The following is a 19,780-nucleotide window of genomic DNA, read 5'->3' as shown; positions in this document are numbered from 1 at the left end:
AGGAGGGACATAAAGAAGGAAGTATAGGAAGAAAGAAAGACGGAAGGAAAAGGGAAGGGAGGTAAGAAGGAATTAAAGAAAAAGAAGAAAACAAAGAAGGAAGGTCAGAAAAAGAAAGAAGGAATGAAGTAAAGGAGAAGAGAAAAGAAAGGAAAGAAGAAGAAAGATAAAGAAAATGAAGGAAGAGGGAAGGAAGACAGAATGGAGGGAAAATGGAGGAAAGAAAGAAAAAGGACGAAGAACGAAAGGAGGACGGCAAGACAGCACAATGCAAACAGACAAATTTGGCAGGACAGCGAGAGATTAACTGGCTGAGATCAGCAGAGAGAGAAAAGAAAGGAGGGAGCAGAGGAGAAGAAGAAAAGGAGGGACACAATGAGGAGGAGGAGGACGCAGAGAAAACGGAGGGACAGAATGAGAAGGAGGACACAGAGGGGAGGTAAACAGAAAGAAAAGGAGGAGCGAGCTGGTTGTTGTGACTCAGAGGGCAGCTGAAGGGCTGACGGGGACAAACAGTGTTTGGTGTGAAGCCAGAACTGTAATGAGACCTGAACAACAGAACGGTTCTGTCAGGCAGCGGGGAACCTCTGGTTAGTCACTGCACATCACAGAGGAACATTAAACCACACACACACACACACACACACACACACACACACACATCTACCTGTTAGAGGCTTCTTATACACTCTGAGAAATAAAGAACATAAATAGAACCATGAAGAGTTCTTTGCTTGTTCCCATAAGAGAACCCTTTTGGCTTCCTGATAGAATCTTTTGCACTTGGAACCCTTTCAGAGAGTTCTACCTAGAAAGTGTTCTTGAGGAGCGAATGGTCCTGAAGAACCTCAGCCCTTCAGGAAGTACTGTTTTGGAACCGTTAGTTTAGGAGTGTAGTGTGTTTTAATGAGTACAGGTTAAAGAATAATTTCCTTGTTTCACATCATTATGAGCAGAAATAAATAAAGATGTGTCCAGATGTTTATTTACAGCTGTTGATTCTGGTGCAGTGAGGAAGATTTCCTCTCAACAGAAACACAAAAAAAAGACTTTTAATTTTAATTCATTCTCTCTTCATTCGTTAAGGAATACAGAACAGCTGGTAAGGGAGGAACATTATAATGGGATTTATTTCTTGAATAAAAATTATAATATAATAATTATACAGCTAATTACATAATCTTGTATTCAATGCAACAAAACCCATTAAAATTTTTCCATGTTATGTATTCTAGTAGTACGACATTTTGCGTGTCTGAAGAAGTTGACAAAATTCAAGTCCTCAGCTGCAGTAATTTTTGAGTTTAGAGCCCAACTCAAACTCTTAAGTTCTGAAAAAGTTTCACCAATTTCTAATCTCGGGCAAAACTTTTCAAGAGTTTGAATTTGGGCTCAAAGCTCAAAAATCTATTTTACAGTGTAAAGTGATTCTTACTTTTTCCATCTGTCAAATACAAAGCCTATACACCAATTTAAAAAATAAAGTTTTCGTATTTCATCAACTAAAATATGTGTCATAGACCCCTGGTCTGTCCAGTGAGCTACAGTAAGGCTTGCAGGGACTCGCAACCCAGTTTCCCAGAGACAAACGGTAAACTCAGAGTTGATACAGCAACATTTCACTGCTGAAAAGGTGTTGGACAAAATATTAGAGCCTGTGAGGCAAAACAAGATCCATTTACTTCTTTCGCACAAAGTGAAAAAGGAAAATTGAACATCCCAGTCAAGACCGTCGACTCAGATCTTTAGCCGTCAGATGAACACCAAACACCTGTTAGGAGAAGTCAAAAGACCTCCGACATTTTTATGTTGAACCTGAACAAACCTGAAGGTTATGTACAGAAAGTTCAAAAAGAAAAACGAAACAACCCTTTTTATGTGGTTTGAAGGTTACGCGGTTTCTTATCAGCGTATTTATTCCCCCAAACGCTCTGTGAATGATGTATGAGCCACTTTTAGAGCTGCTTTTGTCAAGGCAGAAGATAAACGTTGTGGTTTCAGTTTGTTTTGTTCATTTTTTTCTCTCATTGATAACAATGTGACCCTCATTTATTCCAAGAAAAGGACATTTAAACTGTGCTTCCTAACAGTCTGTCCTCCCTCTCTCTGTCTCTGTCTTCAGTTTGTGGCCCAGCCGAACTGCCAGCAGCTGCTGGCCACGCTGTGGTACGACGGCTTCCCGGGCTGGAGGAGACGACACTGGGCGGTCAAACTGGTCACCTGCTTCATCATCGGACTGCTGTTTCCTGTCTTCTCACTGGTATGGAGGAAAGATGGATAGTAAGGAAGAAAAGGAAAGGGGGGAGGAAGGGATGAAGGACCAAATATATAAAGGGTAAAGGAGAAAAAGGGAACAAGGAGGAAAAATAGTGAACAGAAAAGACTTAAGAAGGAAGCGAAAAAGTGAGCAACAAAGGAAGGGATTGAGGAAAGTTCAAAGGAAGTGAGGCAGGAAAGAAAAGTGGAAACAAGGAAGGAAGTGGAAATGATGACAAGGAAAAAACTGAGATGGAAAAAATAATGGAAACATCAGTTGAGGGGTGGGAAAGAAAGATTAAGTGCAAGAATAAAAGAACGATGGGAAATATAGAAAGAGGAAGGAGGAAAGACAAAGGATAGAAATGCATGAATAACGGAAGAGATAGAAAGCGAGTGACATGAGGCATGAGGGAAGGATGGAGGAAAGAAACTGTCTCTTCCTCAAAGTAAATTTGTTGCTAGGCAGCAATCAAGCAAAACTCTCGGTTTATTGGCTGGAGGAGCTGTTGCCAGGAAACGTGAACATGACAACAACACTCGACCTAAAAACAAACAGTGAGAGGAGGAACTGTTGTTATTATTTTGAAGAGGAGGTTTGAAAGAGGAAACAGAAGTGAGCAGACTTCTCATTAGAAGGACGGGACCAAACGGCAAATGAGGAGAAGACGTATAACTCCTTTACATGTTTAAAACCAGGGCTGTGACGATGACCGCGTTACTGCGACACCGCGGTCATGTGACGCCCCCCGTCGTTACACACTGCCCTATTCCTTAAAAGAACTATGCTGCGCTTATGACAGTATGCTTCAATAAAGTCCAGTAAAATGTAATTATTAAGGCAGTCGTGGTACACCGCCACCCCAGAGGAATATGTTGCAGTGTGGACATTGGAGACACAGATTAATTAGCAGGTGAAGCAGCAACAGAGAAGCACTGGGAAGAAATGGCGTGTAGAGCCAGAATATTTTCACATCTGACTCTGTGAATTAAGGGTTTATTTCTACCTAACCAGAGTTGTTGATTGTTGGAGTGGTGGAAAGATGAACCAAGATGGTTTTGGTGAGTTTTATTCGGTTTCTTTTGAGTTTGAGTAACGTGTGCTTTACGATAAAATTACTGCTTCCGTAAATGGAGTCTGGCGATTTTTGTGGCTTTGCTCTTTAACAAAAAGGTCCATAATGTTGTCAGACACTTAAAATAACAATCTGAGCCTGTCAGTGGCAAAAACAAGAACCTGTAGGGGGCAAAATTCAACAGTGTGCAATTTGCCCCATAAGGATTACACTGCAGCCAGTTTCACAGCTGATGGCTGCAGCTCTCTCCATAAAAAAAATGGTGGTCCCATTAGTCACTTAGACACAAAAGTGTGAAAGAATAGGGTCCAGGTTGAGAAACACCTTATTTTGGTGACCTTTGTGTTGCATTCAAAGACTCAAAATACCAAAATAAACCAGACTAAAGACAGTACATGGCTAAACAAGGTAATCAAATCGTAATTCAGTTGTTTACTCTGGTTTTCATTGTTAATGTGAGTGAGATAATTCACTTAAAGTCTGTCTGAGTGTTGCCTTAATGTGATTAAGTTATTAATATTTTAATAATACACATAAACACACCTCTCTGTCTCTCTCCCTCTCTGTCTTTCTGTGTTGTTCGATTGCTTTTAAAGCCTCACTGGCATGACTCAGAGTAGGATGAGGTTGCCAGGAGCGAGTAGATGAGCAGAACAAGTAAACAAGCATCATAACAGCAATAACACTGGCAGTAATAACAGTAACAGCTCTGATAGACGCAGCTTTCCAACAATAACGCGAGGTGGCGGCTGGCTGAGCATGAACACCATCAGCTTCTGTACAGTCGCTCTCTGTCTTCATGGTTTGAAGACAGGTTTAAAAAGCTGAGGAGACACTGGAGCAACAGTGGTCTTTTTAAGCCTCTATCACTCTTTCTTTCTCTTTTCAATAGAAAAAAACCTTTGCTGTTATATAACAGCACAATTTTGAGGAGTCCTGCCTGTTCTGTTTGTGTTATTTTGTCGTTATGGATCATTTAAGGACAAAGTTGTTAATCTGTCTCCTGATCTTCTGTCCTTAACCTCTCATCTTTTCTGTATCTTCATCCTCAGTCCTCCCTCCTGGAGAATAGAGAGAACTCATAATGTTAAAGCAACTGTCCTCACTAAATTTTTAAGTTTTAAGTCAACTTAAACTCTTATATAAAAAAAAAATAAACTGAAAAGATTTTGGCGATATATAAACTTTGGATGAAATAATTCACTTTTTTCAGGGTCATCTCTTAACTCTTTATTTAACGTCTCCCTCTGTCTCCTCCCCGTCCTCGTCTCTTCTCCTCAGATCTACGTTTTGGCTCCAAAGAGCGCTCTGGGAAACTTCATCAAGAAGCCCTTCATCAAGTTCATCTGTCACACGGCGTCCTACCTGACCTTCCTCTTCCTCCTGCTGCTGGCCTCGCAGCACATCGCCCGGACCAACCTGCACATGCAGGGACCCCCACCCACCATCGTGGAGTGGATGATCCTCCCATGGGTGCTGGGTATGTAAAACCCACGCAGAGGTGGCGAAAGTTCACACATTCTTTACTCAAGTAGAAGTACAGTGTCTTGTTACATCTTTTATGTTGTTCTTCATCTTGTTACGTCTGCTTCATCTTCTATGTCATTTTCAGCTTTTTTTTGTTCATTTTTTTTCTTGTTACATCTGTCATGTGTGTGTGTGTGTGTGTGTGTGTGTGTGTGTGTGTGTGTGTGTGCGTATATATATATATATATATATATACATATGGATCATCTGTTCTATGTTTTATTGTCATGTGATCAGTGACACAAAATAGAAATGAATGCATACAGATATTTTTGTTCAAATGTTGGGAGTTAAAGTAAAATGTTGTCAGAAAAATAAAAAGTCTACTTTTACGCACTACTGTACTTTAAATACTTTAAAACATTTAAGTGTTTTCAAATATTTAAACATTTAAAATCAGTAAAATGAGACACACACTGTGAGTCATTTTGGGATTCACTGACAGTTTAATAATGTATGCCATCGTGTTAAAATTTTATTTCTTTGTTGGTATTTCCTTTCCATTTCTTTTCTTATCTGTTCTTCCCCTTAATAAATAATGTATATCTCATATTTATAGGCATTAAATAATTGATTAAGTCATTGTCCAGTAAACAGTTGTAATCTGATGAAGAAGCATCTTTTCTAGGCAGGAAAAAATAACCAGATTTAACAGTGAAAAAAAAAAAAACTTCTTATCTGTTTCGTTTTTTTCACTTTGATTGCTATTCATCAAGAGGACTCTGAGCGTGTGTGTCTGTGTGTGTGTCTGTGTGTATGCTGAGTTGTGGGTGTGTGTGGTCAGATGCTCGCGAGTGTGTGGAGGAGGTGTGTGTGTGTGTGTGTGTGTGTGTGTGTGTGTGTGTGTGTGTGTGTGAGGGTGGGTGGGTGTGAAAATGAGTGATTACATCTCCATATTCTCTCTCCGAGCTGACACCAATCATTTCCAAATCATAACCATAATCACTTGGAAAAATACAAAACCATCTGTTCTCCTTCATCGTCTCTTCCGCTCTCGTCTTCTGTTCTTCTTCTTCTCTTTGAAACACTCGGCCACAAAACACTCCGGATGAAAAGAAACGACACTGAACATTAGCTGGTTGTAGTTTTTTTTTCATCATATAAAATAAACAGTTCCTTCATTATTCTAGATCAAAGCGCATTTACATAATTATAAGTTTAAGTTTTCCTTTTTATTTCTTCCTTTAGTTCTACTTGTATAAACTTTCTTCTGTAGTGCTGTTTTGTTCTATTCTAATTGGAAATATTTGAATAAATCTTTATTAATTTGTGTAGTGTGGAGGGGGCTACAACTGCATTTCATTGTGCAATCAGCCTTGATAAAACATCGCAAAATCTTTATTTTTTATATACAGTATTGTGCAAAAGCTTTAGGCAGGTGTGAAGAAATGCTGTATGCTTTCAAAAATATAAAATGTAATGGTTTATTTTTTTTTTATTAATTTACAAAATGCAAAATGAGCAAACAGAAGAAAAATGAAAAAAATGAAAGACACATTATGCTTACATCTCTTCAAAATCAGAAGATGTCCAGCAGTGACTAGCAGAAACCAGTGGGACCCAGGTTCACCCATCTACTGTCCACAGAAGTCTTCATGGAAGAGTTGCGGCCAAAAAGCCACACCTCCGACATGGAAACAAGGCCAAGTGACTCAACTATGTATGAAAACAGAGGAAGTGGGGTGCAGAAAAATGGCAGCAGGTGCTCTGGACTGATGAGTCAAACTTTGAGATATTTGTCTGTAGCAGAAGGCAGTTTGTTCACTGAAGGGCTGGAGAGCAGAACAATAAAGAGTGTCTGCAGGCAACAGTGAAGGTTGCAGGTTCCTTGCAAGTTTGGGGCTGCATTTCTGTAAATGGAGTTGGGATTTGGTTACCCATCGTGCAACACCATCAGAGAGGCGTCTGATTGGCCCCTACATTTATTCTGCAGCAGGACAACGACCCCAAACATACAGCCAACGTCATTAAGAACTATCTTCAGCGTAAAGAAGAACAAGGAGTCCTGGAAGTGATGGTTTGACCCCACAGAGCCCTGATCTCAACATCATGGAGTCTGTCTGGGATCACATGAAGAGACAGAAGGATCTGAGGCAGCCGACATCCACACAAGATCTGTGGTCGGTTCTCAAAGATGCTGAGCTCATTTATATCCTTCATACATTTTTTTTTTTTGCCAGTATGGACATGAAGTAGGTCTAAAATAGCATGCAGAGTGGTCTTACAAGAATCGCGAGTTTTTTGGGTTTTTTTGAAAGATTTCCTGATGTTCATCTCATGTTTAGGTTGTTAAAACAATCAGAGAAACTCAGAAAAGTGGATATTTTATATTTTATAACAGCTGAAATACCAAAGGACTTATGAATTATTTAGAACAAAACCTGACTTTTTGTAAAGTCAGTCGTACAGAACAAATGCGTTGGCTCTGTGCTCGCCGCTCCGGAGCTGCTGCCAAAAGAAAATATTCCACAAAAGTTTGGTCACGGAGCAGAAACCAAGCAAACACAAACCACTGATGGATGACATTAATGCGCTCACACATGCATGACTCTGTGTGTGTGTGTGTGTGTGTGTGTGTGTGTGCATGTAAATAACTTTCTGTGTGTGTGTGTGTGTGTGTGTGTGTGTGTGTGTTTCAGGCTTCATCTGGGCAGAGATTAAGGAGATGTGGGACGGGGGGTTCACAGAGTACATCCACGACTGGTGGAACCTGATGGACTTCGCCATGAACTCGCTCTACCTGGCCACCATATCGCTGAAGATCGTGGCCTACGTAAAGGTAAAGATCACGGTCTGTGTGTCTCATTATATTTCCTATATCTGTGTTTCCCAAACTTGTTTTTCCAGGGGACCCACTTTTTAAAAAAGACAAACCGTTGCGACCCAGCTGACAAAAGGCCTGATCAGTAAATTAATAAAAAGTTCCTGACCATTTTTGCTGCAATTTCAGCATCACTTTACGTTGTTTCGACATGTTATTTAAAACATAAACACGTTAAAACTTCAGAAATGAGGAATGAATTCATTTAGGCTGAGTTAACAGGTTATCTCTTTGCTTTAATTTGCTCTAATGAGGAAAACAACAGAGGACATTTTTATTTTTTTTAAATATTGTCCTTGTTATCAGGGTTTTCTGCTTATTTGTTTGTGTGTTTGTTTTGTAGTTTGTATTGTATAAATAAAAAAAATGCAATATTGTTGATGAAAGGCAAGATTAAATGCTATTTTTATTGATAAAGCAGAGGAGACAAAATAAAATACTGGGGCAGAGTCAGAACTTGGAGTAACATCTTAAAGTTAACAATGACGGCAACAAGACTTGGGAAGAAGAAACGAGGTGATGTTTGGCCCCATTTTTCTAACAGTGAGGCTGAGAAAAAGAAAAAATGATTGCATTAGAAAGGAAGCAGCGTGGCCATAAAAAGAAAAACCACAAAGCTAAATAGGCACATTAAGGCCCACCACAAAGAAACTGAGGCGGGGTAACAAGAAAAAGTTGTTGTTTTCTTTAAGCTATATTAAGACGACTAGTAAGGCGGCGGTGTGACATTGTGTGGGTTGTGTTGTGGATCATTTAACCCGTTTTTCATCAGCTAATAAGATAAAATCCTGCATTAAATAGGTGTGACATTATACCGGTATTAACGATAACCATTATTATTTTAAAATAACCACAACCCCTGACAGACATCTTTTTATTATCTGTTAAGTGAAATTCCACTTACTGTACATTTTGTCCAGTTATGGTGAGTGATGAGTATTATTGTTGTTAAAGGTTCTACAAAGAACTTTCATGTTTTGTTGATTTTGGAGCCCCCTGTGGACAAAAGTGGAAGTGTTTCCACTGCTATACACACAAAATATAACTTAAAAAAAATAATAAATCTAAAGAAAAATATCCTCCAGATTCTTTTTAAGTGGCTACTGTACTGCTCACTGTGACTTTTCCTTGGAAAATGTAGACACAGACTTGTTTATCATTAAGAATAACTATATTAAAATCAGCCAATCATCTCGCTGAAGGTCTTCTTTGCTTATGTAGGTCATATAGGCACATCAGTATTTACCTGAATGTAAAAACTCCTTGTAGTAGCGTTAATATGAACTGTAAACCTCAGATATGACCCTCGTCCTTTAAAACAACATACTGAGTCTTTGAGGGTCACATGATTCAACAGCGGGCTCCACTTTAACGCAGTAATTTTCTCACTTTCGCAGCACGGCTTTCAGCTTCAATAATATTTTGTACGGCTGCACACTCCACATGCATTCAAGATTTATCCATTTATTAAGAGCGAATGGTGAAATCATGCACAGACACACACACACATAAACACACACACACCAGACGGCCGGGCCATCTGCAGCAGCTGTGAGTCACTGATGGTGGCGGGTGGCCCTCCTACACAGGTCCCACACACACACACACACACACGCACACGCACACACACACACACACACACACATATACCCAGTTTTATAGGCGGAGACATACATATATATTCAGATATAAAGTGTACACATTCACCCAACTGTATCCTCACATTCATACACAAGTCCACGGCTATGCACACACACACACAGAGAGAGAGAGAGAGAGAGAGAGAGAGAGAGAGAGAGAGAGAGAGAGAGAGAGAAGCAGCTGCAGGCACAATATATTTTACTTTTTTGTCTTTTTCTCTTTTTTCCTTTAAATATTTATCAACATTTAAAATCCTCTGGAGAGCCTTGTGAAATTTCTGCTCTGTCATTGTGTGTGCATATGTGTATAAGTGTGTGTGTCTATGTGTATGTGTGTGTGCGTATGCGAGAGAGAGTGAGACAGTCAGTCAGACAGACAGACAGAGGGAGTGCATCTGAGAGAAGGTGCGAGAGAGTCTATAAATTAATGAGTGTGCATCTGTGTGCATGTGTGCATCTGTTTGTGTGTGTGTGTGTGTGTGTGTGTGTGTGTGTGTGTGTGTGTGTGTGTGTGTGTGTGTGTGTGTGACGATGGTGAATGCTAATAGAGGCAGAGTTAACAAGACAGACGTCCTGTGGAAGTCTAATGGCTGAATTTAGAATGAGGAAGAAGCCAAGCGTGAGACAACCGAGAGAGAAGATGTGGAGAAAGACGGTGGGAACAGAACGGGACGGAGAGCGAAAGAGAGAGACAGAGAGAGAGAGAGACAGATGCATGAATAAAGCAAAAAAAAAAAGAACACAGAAACAGAGAATGCTGGGTAAAAAGAGCTTGGAAGACAGTTGGAGACAAAGACAAAAGACAGAAAAGGAGGGGAAGGTGTGTAATGTGGGATAAAACAGGATTGAGAGGAAAGCTCGTAGGAGAAGCCATGAAGTCAACTGTGAACTGTTGTTGAGTTTCAAAAGATCAGCGGGGAGCTTCAGGGGGATTCAGGGGATTTATGACGCTTGTCTTTCAAGGAATACTCTATAAATAAAACTCTATAAACAATGAATTTTAATGGGAACGACATGTTAGAGATAAGTTAATATTAAAAACGACTGGTTAAAGGAACAGAATGTCGACTGTTGGTAGGAGATAAGAGAGATCTCCGCTTTTAATGTCAGGTGCTTGTTGACCATCCAACCCGAACGTCTACCTGAAGGCCAATCCAAACAAAGCGTTTCTGATGTCTGCACATTATTTTTGTTTTTTTGTAATTATTATATCATTCTGTAGCTTCCCAGGAGTATTTATTATGTATTCAAATTCAAATGTTTTGACATGAAAATGCTGTTTTCCTGAGTCCTTTTAAAAACTTTGTTTATACCACAGGAAGTTGAATCAGGCTCAGCAGCCTCTGAGTGAACTCGGCTGAACCAGGACCAAACACAGTCTCTGAAAACCACATAGGCCACTTTGACAACAAGGAATACTCTACATACATGTAATTGATCAGTGTCATCACATGCTGTCCTTTTATGAATTAAATAAACTAAACTACCAAGCTGGCATACAACGGCTCCGATCAGGACTCTTGATGCATCTTCACCTGTAAGATACAGCAGCACAAGCTTGTACAGAGCTGGTGCAGACAGCTGCATAGTTTAAAATGAGTGAAAAATACAACTAACCTGCTTTCAGCCGAGACGGAGGGCACTGAGACAGATGTGAAACTGCTGACCCTTAACATCCCGTCTTCTCTGAATACAAACCTCTGACGACTCCGTGTGCCAAAGTGCAAACCGCTGGAAGCTATCATTCATCCCAACCTCCGACAAGCTGCTGCACTCTGAAGTTGTGAAAGTGTACAAGCATTGAACACTTTTGCATTTTAATTCTTACAGCTGTTGTGTGGGCTCTTTATCATTTATGATGCCTCGTACGATATGACTGTCCAGCATTGTGCTGAATGCTTCTTATGACTGTGTTCTATTCTAGTCTGATAAAGAGCAGTGTCAGTCAAATTTGTGTTTTTTGGACAATAAATATAATATACTTAAAGTAGGAACTACTTTACAATGTATAAATGTAACAAAATGCGACCATCTTTTTCTTATGTCTTCTCCTTGTGTCCTCTCCTTCCACAATGATCTGATGGCACAGGCTGAAGAATTATTCATTCTTTTGCAGATTGTCTGGAAATTTGTTTAAAATGTGCTTGGAAACTTGGCCTGGGAGTTTTAGGCATTTGAACAAACGACAAATATTGTCATTGCCGCTGAGAAAAGACTTGTTTTATCTCTGCGTGTTCACATTGCACCAGAAGGCGTTTAGCCTAACTTTGCACACAAAGACTGGAAGCAGATGGAAACAGCTTGCTCCATTAAAGGTGCCTTCTAATAGCTCCAAAATTATCTTATTTATAGATTTGGTCTTATCTTAGCTGATCCATTTTTAGTGAAGGAGTTTGCCTCTTGTTTTTATTGTTTGTGCTAAGCTAGGATAAATATTTCCTCTAACCAACTGTGCTGGATGCACAGAGATAAAATTCATATCAGTGTTCTCATCTAAGTCCTAATTAGACAGAAAACGAGCATATTTTCCAGAATATCAGAGTTCTTCCCTCATTATAATTCGGGAAAAGAAGCTGTGTGTTTGTCGGAGTCTTTTTCAATAACACTTCTTTTGTTTCCACACTTTTTTGACTCTCTAAATAGCCGTTTACATTTACTAAACTCTTCATTATTTCCGTATCTCTGTTTTCTTTCTTTTTTTTTCATCCTCCTTACCCTCTCCTGCTTCCCTTGCCCCTCTCCTCCTCTCTTTACCTCTCCTCCCTCCAGTATAACTCCTCTCGTCCCAGGGAGGAGTGGGAGATGTGGCACCCGACGCTGATAGCCGAGGCCCTGTTCGCCATCGCCAACATCTTCAGCTCCCTCAGACTCATCTCCCTCTTCACCGCCAACTCCCACCTCGGGCCACTGCAGATCTCACTGGGGAGGATGCTGCTGGACATCCTCAAGTTTCTCTTCATTTACTGCCTGGTACGACGTTTCGATCCACCTGAGACACAAATCTGGGTGGGGGGGTCGGTCTTTTTTATATGTGTGTCAATCACAACAAGCTGCATGGAGGCAGAATTTGGTTTGGACCTCCCACACAAAATATTCACAATATTAGCATGAACATGAGGTTTTGTGTGTGTGCTTGCATAGCATTTGGTTTAAAGTCAGAAAGTCAGTTATGTTCATTATGTATGTGGAAAACTAAATTGTATGGATTATTCTTAGCACTAGTAAGGAAAATGTAAAGTTTAGTCTGTGTAGTCACAATTTTAGATGCGTGTGGCTCAGTTATAGCATATTAGCAACAACTGCTAATAGTTAACCTAACAGTTAGCTTGTTAAACAACTTGTGGATCTTAAATATGTCCCTATTCTTTCTATTATCTTGCAAACATGTTAGCATTTATAATTATAATGGAAATTTTGATATTTTCTTCTAGCAGGGAAAATGAATATCTGTATCAAATTCTGTGACAATACATCAAGAAACTGTAAAGATATTTCATTCCAGACAAACTAACATTGTGCAAATATTCGCAAGCTAAGAGCTAGCCTGACCTTTCTACATTTAGCATGTTAAACAACTTGTGGGTCTTAAATATGTTCTTAGTTCTTGTAATATATAACATATTCAACAGGATAGTAACATTTTACCATGCTACATGTTAGCATTTCAACGTAATCTGGTGTTTCATCTACACAATCACTCATGTAAACCACAAATCTCTTAATATTTGAGATAAAATAAACCCTGTCGTCGTATTTGTCATTCATAGATAAGTCCTGTGTTGATCACTTACTCTGGAAATTAGAAAACACTGAATAATCATGAACAAAACATGCAATCACAGTTAATTTGAACAGCTGGTAAAATAATAAACAAACTGAAAATGATTGCTGTGGCATTAAAGGACATTTGCAATTGCAATTATAGCATCAGATTAGATGTTATGACAAAGCCTGCAAGATTCTGGGAATCTTTGGTTGAAAGATGATTGCATTTTTAAAACTGTGCATTTAAAAAGCTGTACAAAGTCTGTTTATATGTATTTTCAAACTGCATTGTTGACGATGGCGATGAGAGCGAGACAATCCTCAGCACCCTGTATCCTTCACTGACGATAGAAGGACATTACAGGCCGATTTCATTACATTCAGAACTCATTAACTCCTTTCTCAAGGGAACCCCTAACCTACAACACAATCCACATGAGAACTGTTGAGCTCCCTGAAGTCCTAAAATCAATCCCAGTGAGCCCGAGGCACAGAAGACTCTGTGCTGCATGCTCACGCTGAAGCAGCTTTTACGTAACACGATAGTGCTCGTGTCCTGTTTGAGAAGCAAGCTGTTTTAAAATACCCTGGAGGAGCAGAGGGTCAATCCCTGCAACAAAACATAATGTTCGGTTCAGAATTACTGAACAGCTTCGTTTCAAAAGGCTCATATGAGAAGTTTCCTTAGATGCATGTCGTATTGGGGGTTATCTCTCATTATTCCTATGATATAAGTGAACAATGCCATGTTTAAATGAATGTCCTTCCTGTGTAGGTCCTGCTGGCGTTTGCTAACGGTCTGAACCAGCTGTATTTCTACTACGAGACCAAGGCCTCAGAAGAACTCAACAACTGCAAGGGCATCCGCTGTGAGAGGCAGAACAACGCCTTCTCGACGTGAGTGCTTTCCACAATGATATAATATACACCGTGTGTCCATGTGTGGTGTGTTTAATGGTGTGTACAGGGATGAAACACAGCAACAAAGGTGAACATGCACTGGTTTCATACACAGATATGTGCTGTTTGAGGAAAGTGCACATTTGTGAAGCCTTCATTGGAGATATCAAGGGGAAATAAATGTATTATTTGATTGTGCTCATTAGTGTTCCTCCCTCCGTAGTTACTGTTGCTAAGTCTGCCAAGCTTTCCATTCCTGCACTGCATTCATGCAGTTTACGGTGATAACGGTGGCAGATTTAACCGCAAAATTGGGAGTCAGTGATGAAACGCGAGGTCTGTGATTCCTTAGAGGAGTAAAGTAGAGCAGCTTCTCATTTCTAGCTGATGACCGTTAGTACCGAAGTTAGATGAAAAGTCTCCAGCTGATGTTTTAATGTTTCTATCTGACATGTTTTTGTGTTTATGTAAAGTTACATAGCAGCTGCGTACATGATATAACTTTAATGCTAAAAGAGGCTAAAGCTAGCTTACATCTCAGCACACGTTGGTCGGATGGTGAAATTCGGCAGGTATATCTACATGACAGATGACGGAAATACACTCATTAACGTGGGAGAAGAAAGCGCAGGGACTCGATTAGTGCAGCGGACCTTGAGATGGGTCACTTTGCCGGACCAGCCGGACCACGACCGCAGAAGACAGCCACGATAAAAGCTAAGCTAACTCGGCTTAGACCTGAGACAGCGAGCCAGAGTGAGATGCATCGACGTCGGCCCACATCCTCCTCCTCAAACCCCCACAGAACAAATGCAGATGCTAGTGTTAGTTAGCTGGACACGCTAATGTTTGCAGCTTAGCTTTAGGGCTTAGCTTCCCCTCAGAACCTCCTGCACACCTTCAACATGTAAAGAGATGTCAGCTGTTGTTAAGATTGCTAACCTATGATTGGACAGGTATTGTTAGGGGCGGGGTTTAGTGAAGGGTCAACAAATTTTTCCCAATTTACTAGATTGGTTAAACTTTGCCATATATTTGGATGGAAAAATGACTTGTGTGTTTTATCTCTTGCTCAGGGCAAAAATCTAACAAATTGTGAATTTGCTGAGACAGAAACTTTATGCTTTCTGCTGATTGCTAAACAGTCTCTGAAATAATTAGTTTTTCAGCCCTCTGGTCTAAAAATGCCTTTAAAGTGTTTGAGATGTGATCTGCAATCTGATGCTGGTAAAATTAGCATGTGTGTTTTTGTTCTTAAATCTTAAATCTCTACATATCTTTATTTGTCAGTGAAATAACTGATTGTGTTGTAGCGCTTCACCTGGAGCAGCTGTGATCCTCGCTGTATTCTTGAGAAAGAAGGCAGGGTTTCAGATTTTCCAGCTTCCAACAGTTTTACAATGAAAACTGCATTATTTATGTTTTTAAGCTATGCTAGCGGCATGGCTCTGGGCATTGCAATGTTGGTCTATCAGCCTGTCTGTTGATCCACTTTGGTCCAGACTGAAATATCTCTGCCTCTGCTGCATGGGTTGCCATGAAATTTGGAGCCGACATTCATGAACTGACTTTGGTGATTCGTTGACTTTTCCTGTGGCCTTAATAACTCTGCTGATCCTTAAACTTTTCTTTTCCCACCATGATCAGGTCTCATTTTTAATTTCTCCACTAGTTTGTCTTCTGACAAAAACTGTTTGCTGTTCCTCAAATAGCAACAACAGGTCTTTTATTTGTTCCAAAGAAAAACTTTTGGTCAGTTTTTGTTTGTTTTTGGTGATATGATCATGTTTGCTAATATCAGCTGTGATCATATCAGTCAGCAGTGATCCAAACATCCATCTAAATGTTGTCTGGATCGATGACTGAATATTTTATCACACATCACCTTGACAATCAAATCTTGTCCAACCAGTGTGTGTGTGTGTGTGTGTGTGTGTGTGTGTGTGTGTGTGTGTGTGTGTGTGTGTGTGTTTGGATATGCTGCATGGAGAATAATTTAAACTTTCACACACACACACAAACCTTTTGCTTCTGCGTCATTGCACCAGGTAATGATATGGAAACGATTCTCGGCGTCGAGGAGGAGCTCAGGCTCGTTCAGCAGACGTGAAGAATATTAATGTGCTTTATTTTTCACGTGTGACGGACGGAATTTGCAAACGTGGAGAGCCGGTCGGACATTTAGCTTATTGAGAGGTTTGAATTATGGCTTATATGGCAGCTCTGCAACACACACACACACACACACACACACAAACACACACACACACACACATGGAGCACAGATCCGGTGTGTCTCTGCTGAGGGTGGCAGAGTGCGAGCCAAGTCGAGTCAGTGGGACGAATATTGATGAGGCGTGTGGTTTGTTTTAGATAATAGCTGTATTGATTTGTGATCGATTCCATTTCAGTAAAGCACCGGCGGACAATGATAGGGCAGCGAGAGAACGATGCACGCCCAAACAACAAATCGCACTTTTAACTTTGAACTGAGTCTGTTTTCATTAAAAAGTGCTGAAGTTTTAAGATAAATATAACCATCAGCAGATTGTCATGCAGGTGGAACGTGTCTGCGTGGCTTTAATGCTGAAAAGATGCGAGATAGTTAGAAGTTTTCCCGCTGAACCTGAACCTGAAAGTTGTTTTGACAGGGCAAGTTGTCAGCCGAAGGGATTCTTACTTTTCCTTGGCAAGATATTGCAGAAATCTTATAAAAGAACATTTTAAGTGTGAAGTTTTCAGGTGTCGGTTGAATGAAGTTTTAGATCTTATCAGGAAATGTTTGCTTGTAAAAGTGAAGGGTTTTTCAAGCTGCACTTAGCCCGAGGCTGAGAAAGCTTTCACACTGGTGCAATACTCTAACAGAGGTAGCCCAGAGTTTGCAGGTTTGTCTCCTGAAAATCGACTAAACTCAGGCTAAAATGTGCCGACGTGAAACGGCGATACAGATTGTTAAGAAGTTGTCATTCGTCATTCTAATTAGTAAACATTAGTCAATGAACAACAGTGTAAAATATGTGACAAGACAAAACAGGTGTGCAAGAAGTAACAAGACAAAAACAATGTAACAAGACAAAAACAATGTAACAAGACAAAAGCAACATTAGATTAATTCCATCAAAGATACAACGACAAAAACAACGTAAAAGACCCAATAAGACAAAATGGACAGTTGGAGAGTCGACCGTGGAGAAGAGGTGATGTTCAGGTAGCTTTGCACAGAAATGTTCAGTTTTACTTGAGTAAAGAAGTTGAATGTCTTTTTTTTAGTATCTGTGTTTCTATCTGAGCACAGACGGTGTGTACTTTTGCCTCCTCTTTAAACAGGTAGTCATAAATATATACTGTGAAGGTTTAAACAGTAATTAACCAGAAGCTCAGAACACAGCTGGAACTAATGCAGTAGAATAAACAGTACCAGTAAATGTAGTATTAGTGATGCAGTACAAGAACGACAACACAACCTCAATTTGAATAAACAGAGTAAAAAACATATCGTGTTGATCATGGTAGCGTTTCTCATCTGTACATCAACCTGACATGGTGCTGCTGCTGGATCAGAGCCTGCAGCACAGAAATCAGCCTCATGCTGAAGCTAAATAGCGAGCAGATCGCCGCGGTAACGCCTCACATGATGCATTATGAAAACAGAGCGACCGCAGCCCCGCGGGTACCGCAGGCCGCATCAACATTCATGAGTTTACAATGCAAGGATTATTTCCTCTGCATGTGTGTATGTGTGTGTGTGTGTGTGTGTGTGTGTGTGTGTGTGTGTGTAATTCACACACACTTATCAGCATTTATGAGTTATTTCACGAGATCATTTCCTGGTTGCACTCAGGTGTCTCCCCTCCGCGTCTCCTCGCTCCTCTTCTCACTCATCTGTACTTCACACACACTTATCACCATTAATGTGTTAGATCGTTCTACAGCATGCAGGTCGAGTGTGTGTGTGTGTGTGTGTGTGTGTGTGTTTGTCTCTTTTATACCTTCACACAAACACTGTAAACACTCCTTCACTTTCTTTCACACTCAACACACCACAGTCTATTTTCTCTCTCTCTTCCTCAGCATGGGTGCGATTGATTCAGACGAGGCCTTTTCACCCAAATCTAACTCAGAGACCCTTTCAACCAAACAGTCGCAGGAACTTTAAAGTTGAGATCTAAAAAGTTGGTTCAAAGCTGGCCGGCTGGTTCAAAGCCCGTTGCGGTGCCTAATTTTGAACCAGGTCTTTGCGTTTCGACAACCGAGGAAGTGGCTCTCGGCCGAGAAAACTGGTTCGAGAGCGACGGCGCTCGCACTGTGCTGGTCGGGAATCAAGAACTATTTATGTCAGAGGCTTCTGGCAGGATTATCGTGACAAACAGGACCCACTAAAACTTTTGACAGACATTTATAAAACACAGAGCAAATGCAGCATCGAGTCTGTCTGATTCAAAGAAGAAGAAAAAACAGAGCTTCAGTGTAGACGTGAAATCAAATATTTATTGGATTTCTTTAAATGCAACATGATCGACACCAACGTATTCAGTGTCAGGTGCTCAACAGTCTGAGGTCTCTGTTGTTGTAGACGGTTCTGGACTGCAGGCAGGACATCTGAAATGTGGACTCGTCAGACCACAGCGCACTTTTCCACTTTGCGTCAGTCCGTCTCAGATGAGAGAAGTCTGCAGTGTTTCTGGATGTTGTTGATATATGTCTTTCTCTTTGCATGGTAGAGTCTTAACTTTCATTTGTAGATGCAGAGACAAACTGTATTTGTGTTGTGTTTAGTGTTCCTGAGCCCATGTTTTACACGATGATGTGGGTTTTTAATGCAGTGCTGCCTGAGGGGTCAAAGGTCACAGACATTTAATGTTGGTTGTCAGCCTTGCATGCAGATTTCTCTGGATTCTCTGAATCTTTTGATGTTATTTTGGGTTATAGATGGTAAAATCACTCATTTCCTGTGGTTTCGTGTTGAGAAACAGTCTTAAACTGTTGGACTATTTGTCCCCACAGTTTTTCTCAAAGTGGTGAACGTCACCCCATCCACGCCTGTGAACGACTGAGCCTTTCAAGGATGCCCCTTTAATACCAAATCATGATACGGCCAGCTGTTACTTAAACATTTTTTTTAGCTTTCCACAACGTTCGTTGCTCCTGTTCCAACCTTTTTGAAACAACAGAAGGAAAGGAGAGTTCCTGTGGTTACATCATTTGACAGGTCAGTTACTCTGTATGATCATAATCACAGCAGCCGTGATTCAACTGGACTCTACTGACACACAGAAAATCTGCTATAATCATAAGCATGATAAGCACTATAGGAATGAGTTAATTGCACACTGTCAGGCTGCCATTTCTCTGTTTTCTCACACAGAAACCCTGCAAACAATGTCTCTGTGTCACACACTAACATGCAGGAATACACACCAACACACTCACTCTCTCTGCCGCTGCGCCTCCCACACAGCTGCACAAGTCTAACAGAGAAATGACTGAGTGGCTGTGAGGATCAGCTGTAACAGTTTATAACTCGACTCAGTGGAGAGAGAGATGAAGGGAGGAGAGGAAACGAGGAGAAAAGAACAGGAAAGGAAAGAAAGCAGAGAAACAACGAGATGAAAGAGTAGAGGAGCGTGGACAGTGAAGAGAGAGAGGAAACAACAGGAGGAGAGGAGACGAGGAAAGGTGAGGAGATGATAGAAGAGGCAGGAGAACAGGAGAGGAAAGGAAACAAGCAACAAATGCTTCATGACTATATAAAATTTTGATAGGAACATTTCATCACATTTAAATTTTATTTATTG

General features: G+C 40.5%; 1 protein-coding gene across 1 annotated transcript in view; it reads left to right on the top strand.

The window, feature by feature from the left end:
• Positions 1 to 19,780, top strand: part of trpc5a (transient receptor potential cation channel, subfamily C, member 5a) — a 78,392-nt gene that overhangs the window by 41,675 nt on the left and 16,937 nt on the right. The window contains exons 8-12 of the mRNA XM_084711737.1: positions 2,123 to 2,260; positions 4,614 to 4,812; positions 7,499 to 7,638; positions 12,090 to 12,290; positions 13,861 to 13,982. Of these exons, the coding sequence (XP_084567863.1) occupies positions 2,123 to 2,260; positions 4,614 to 4,812; positions 7,499 to 7,638; positions 12,090 to 12,290; positions 13,861 to 13,982 (800 nt within the window). The remainder of the gene's footprint in view (positions 1 to 2,122; positions 2,261 to 4,613; positions 4,813 to 7,498; positions 7,639 to 12,089; positions 12,291 to 13,860; positions 13,983 to 19,780) is intronic.

Source organism: Lutjanus erythropterus, chromosome 23 (genome assembly GCF_056507025.1).
Source record: "Lutjanus erythropterus isolate fLutEry1 chromosome 23, fLutEry1.hap2, whole genome shotgun sequence".
Classification (NCBI taxonomy): domain Eukaryota; kingdom Metazoa; phylum Chordata; class Actinopteri; order Lutjaniformes; family Lutjanidae; genus Lutjanus; species Lutjanus erythropterus.
This window is presented reverse-complemented; position numbering and strand designations above follow the sequence as displayed.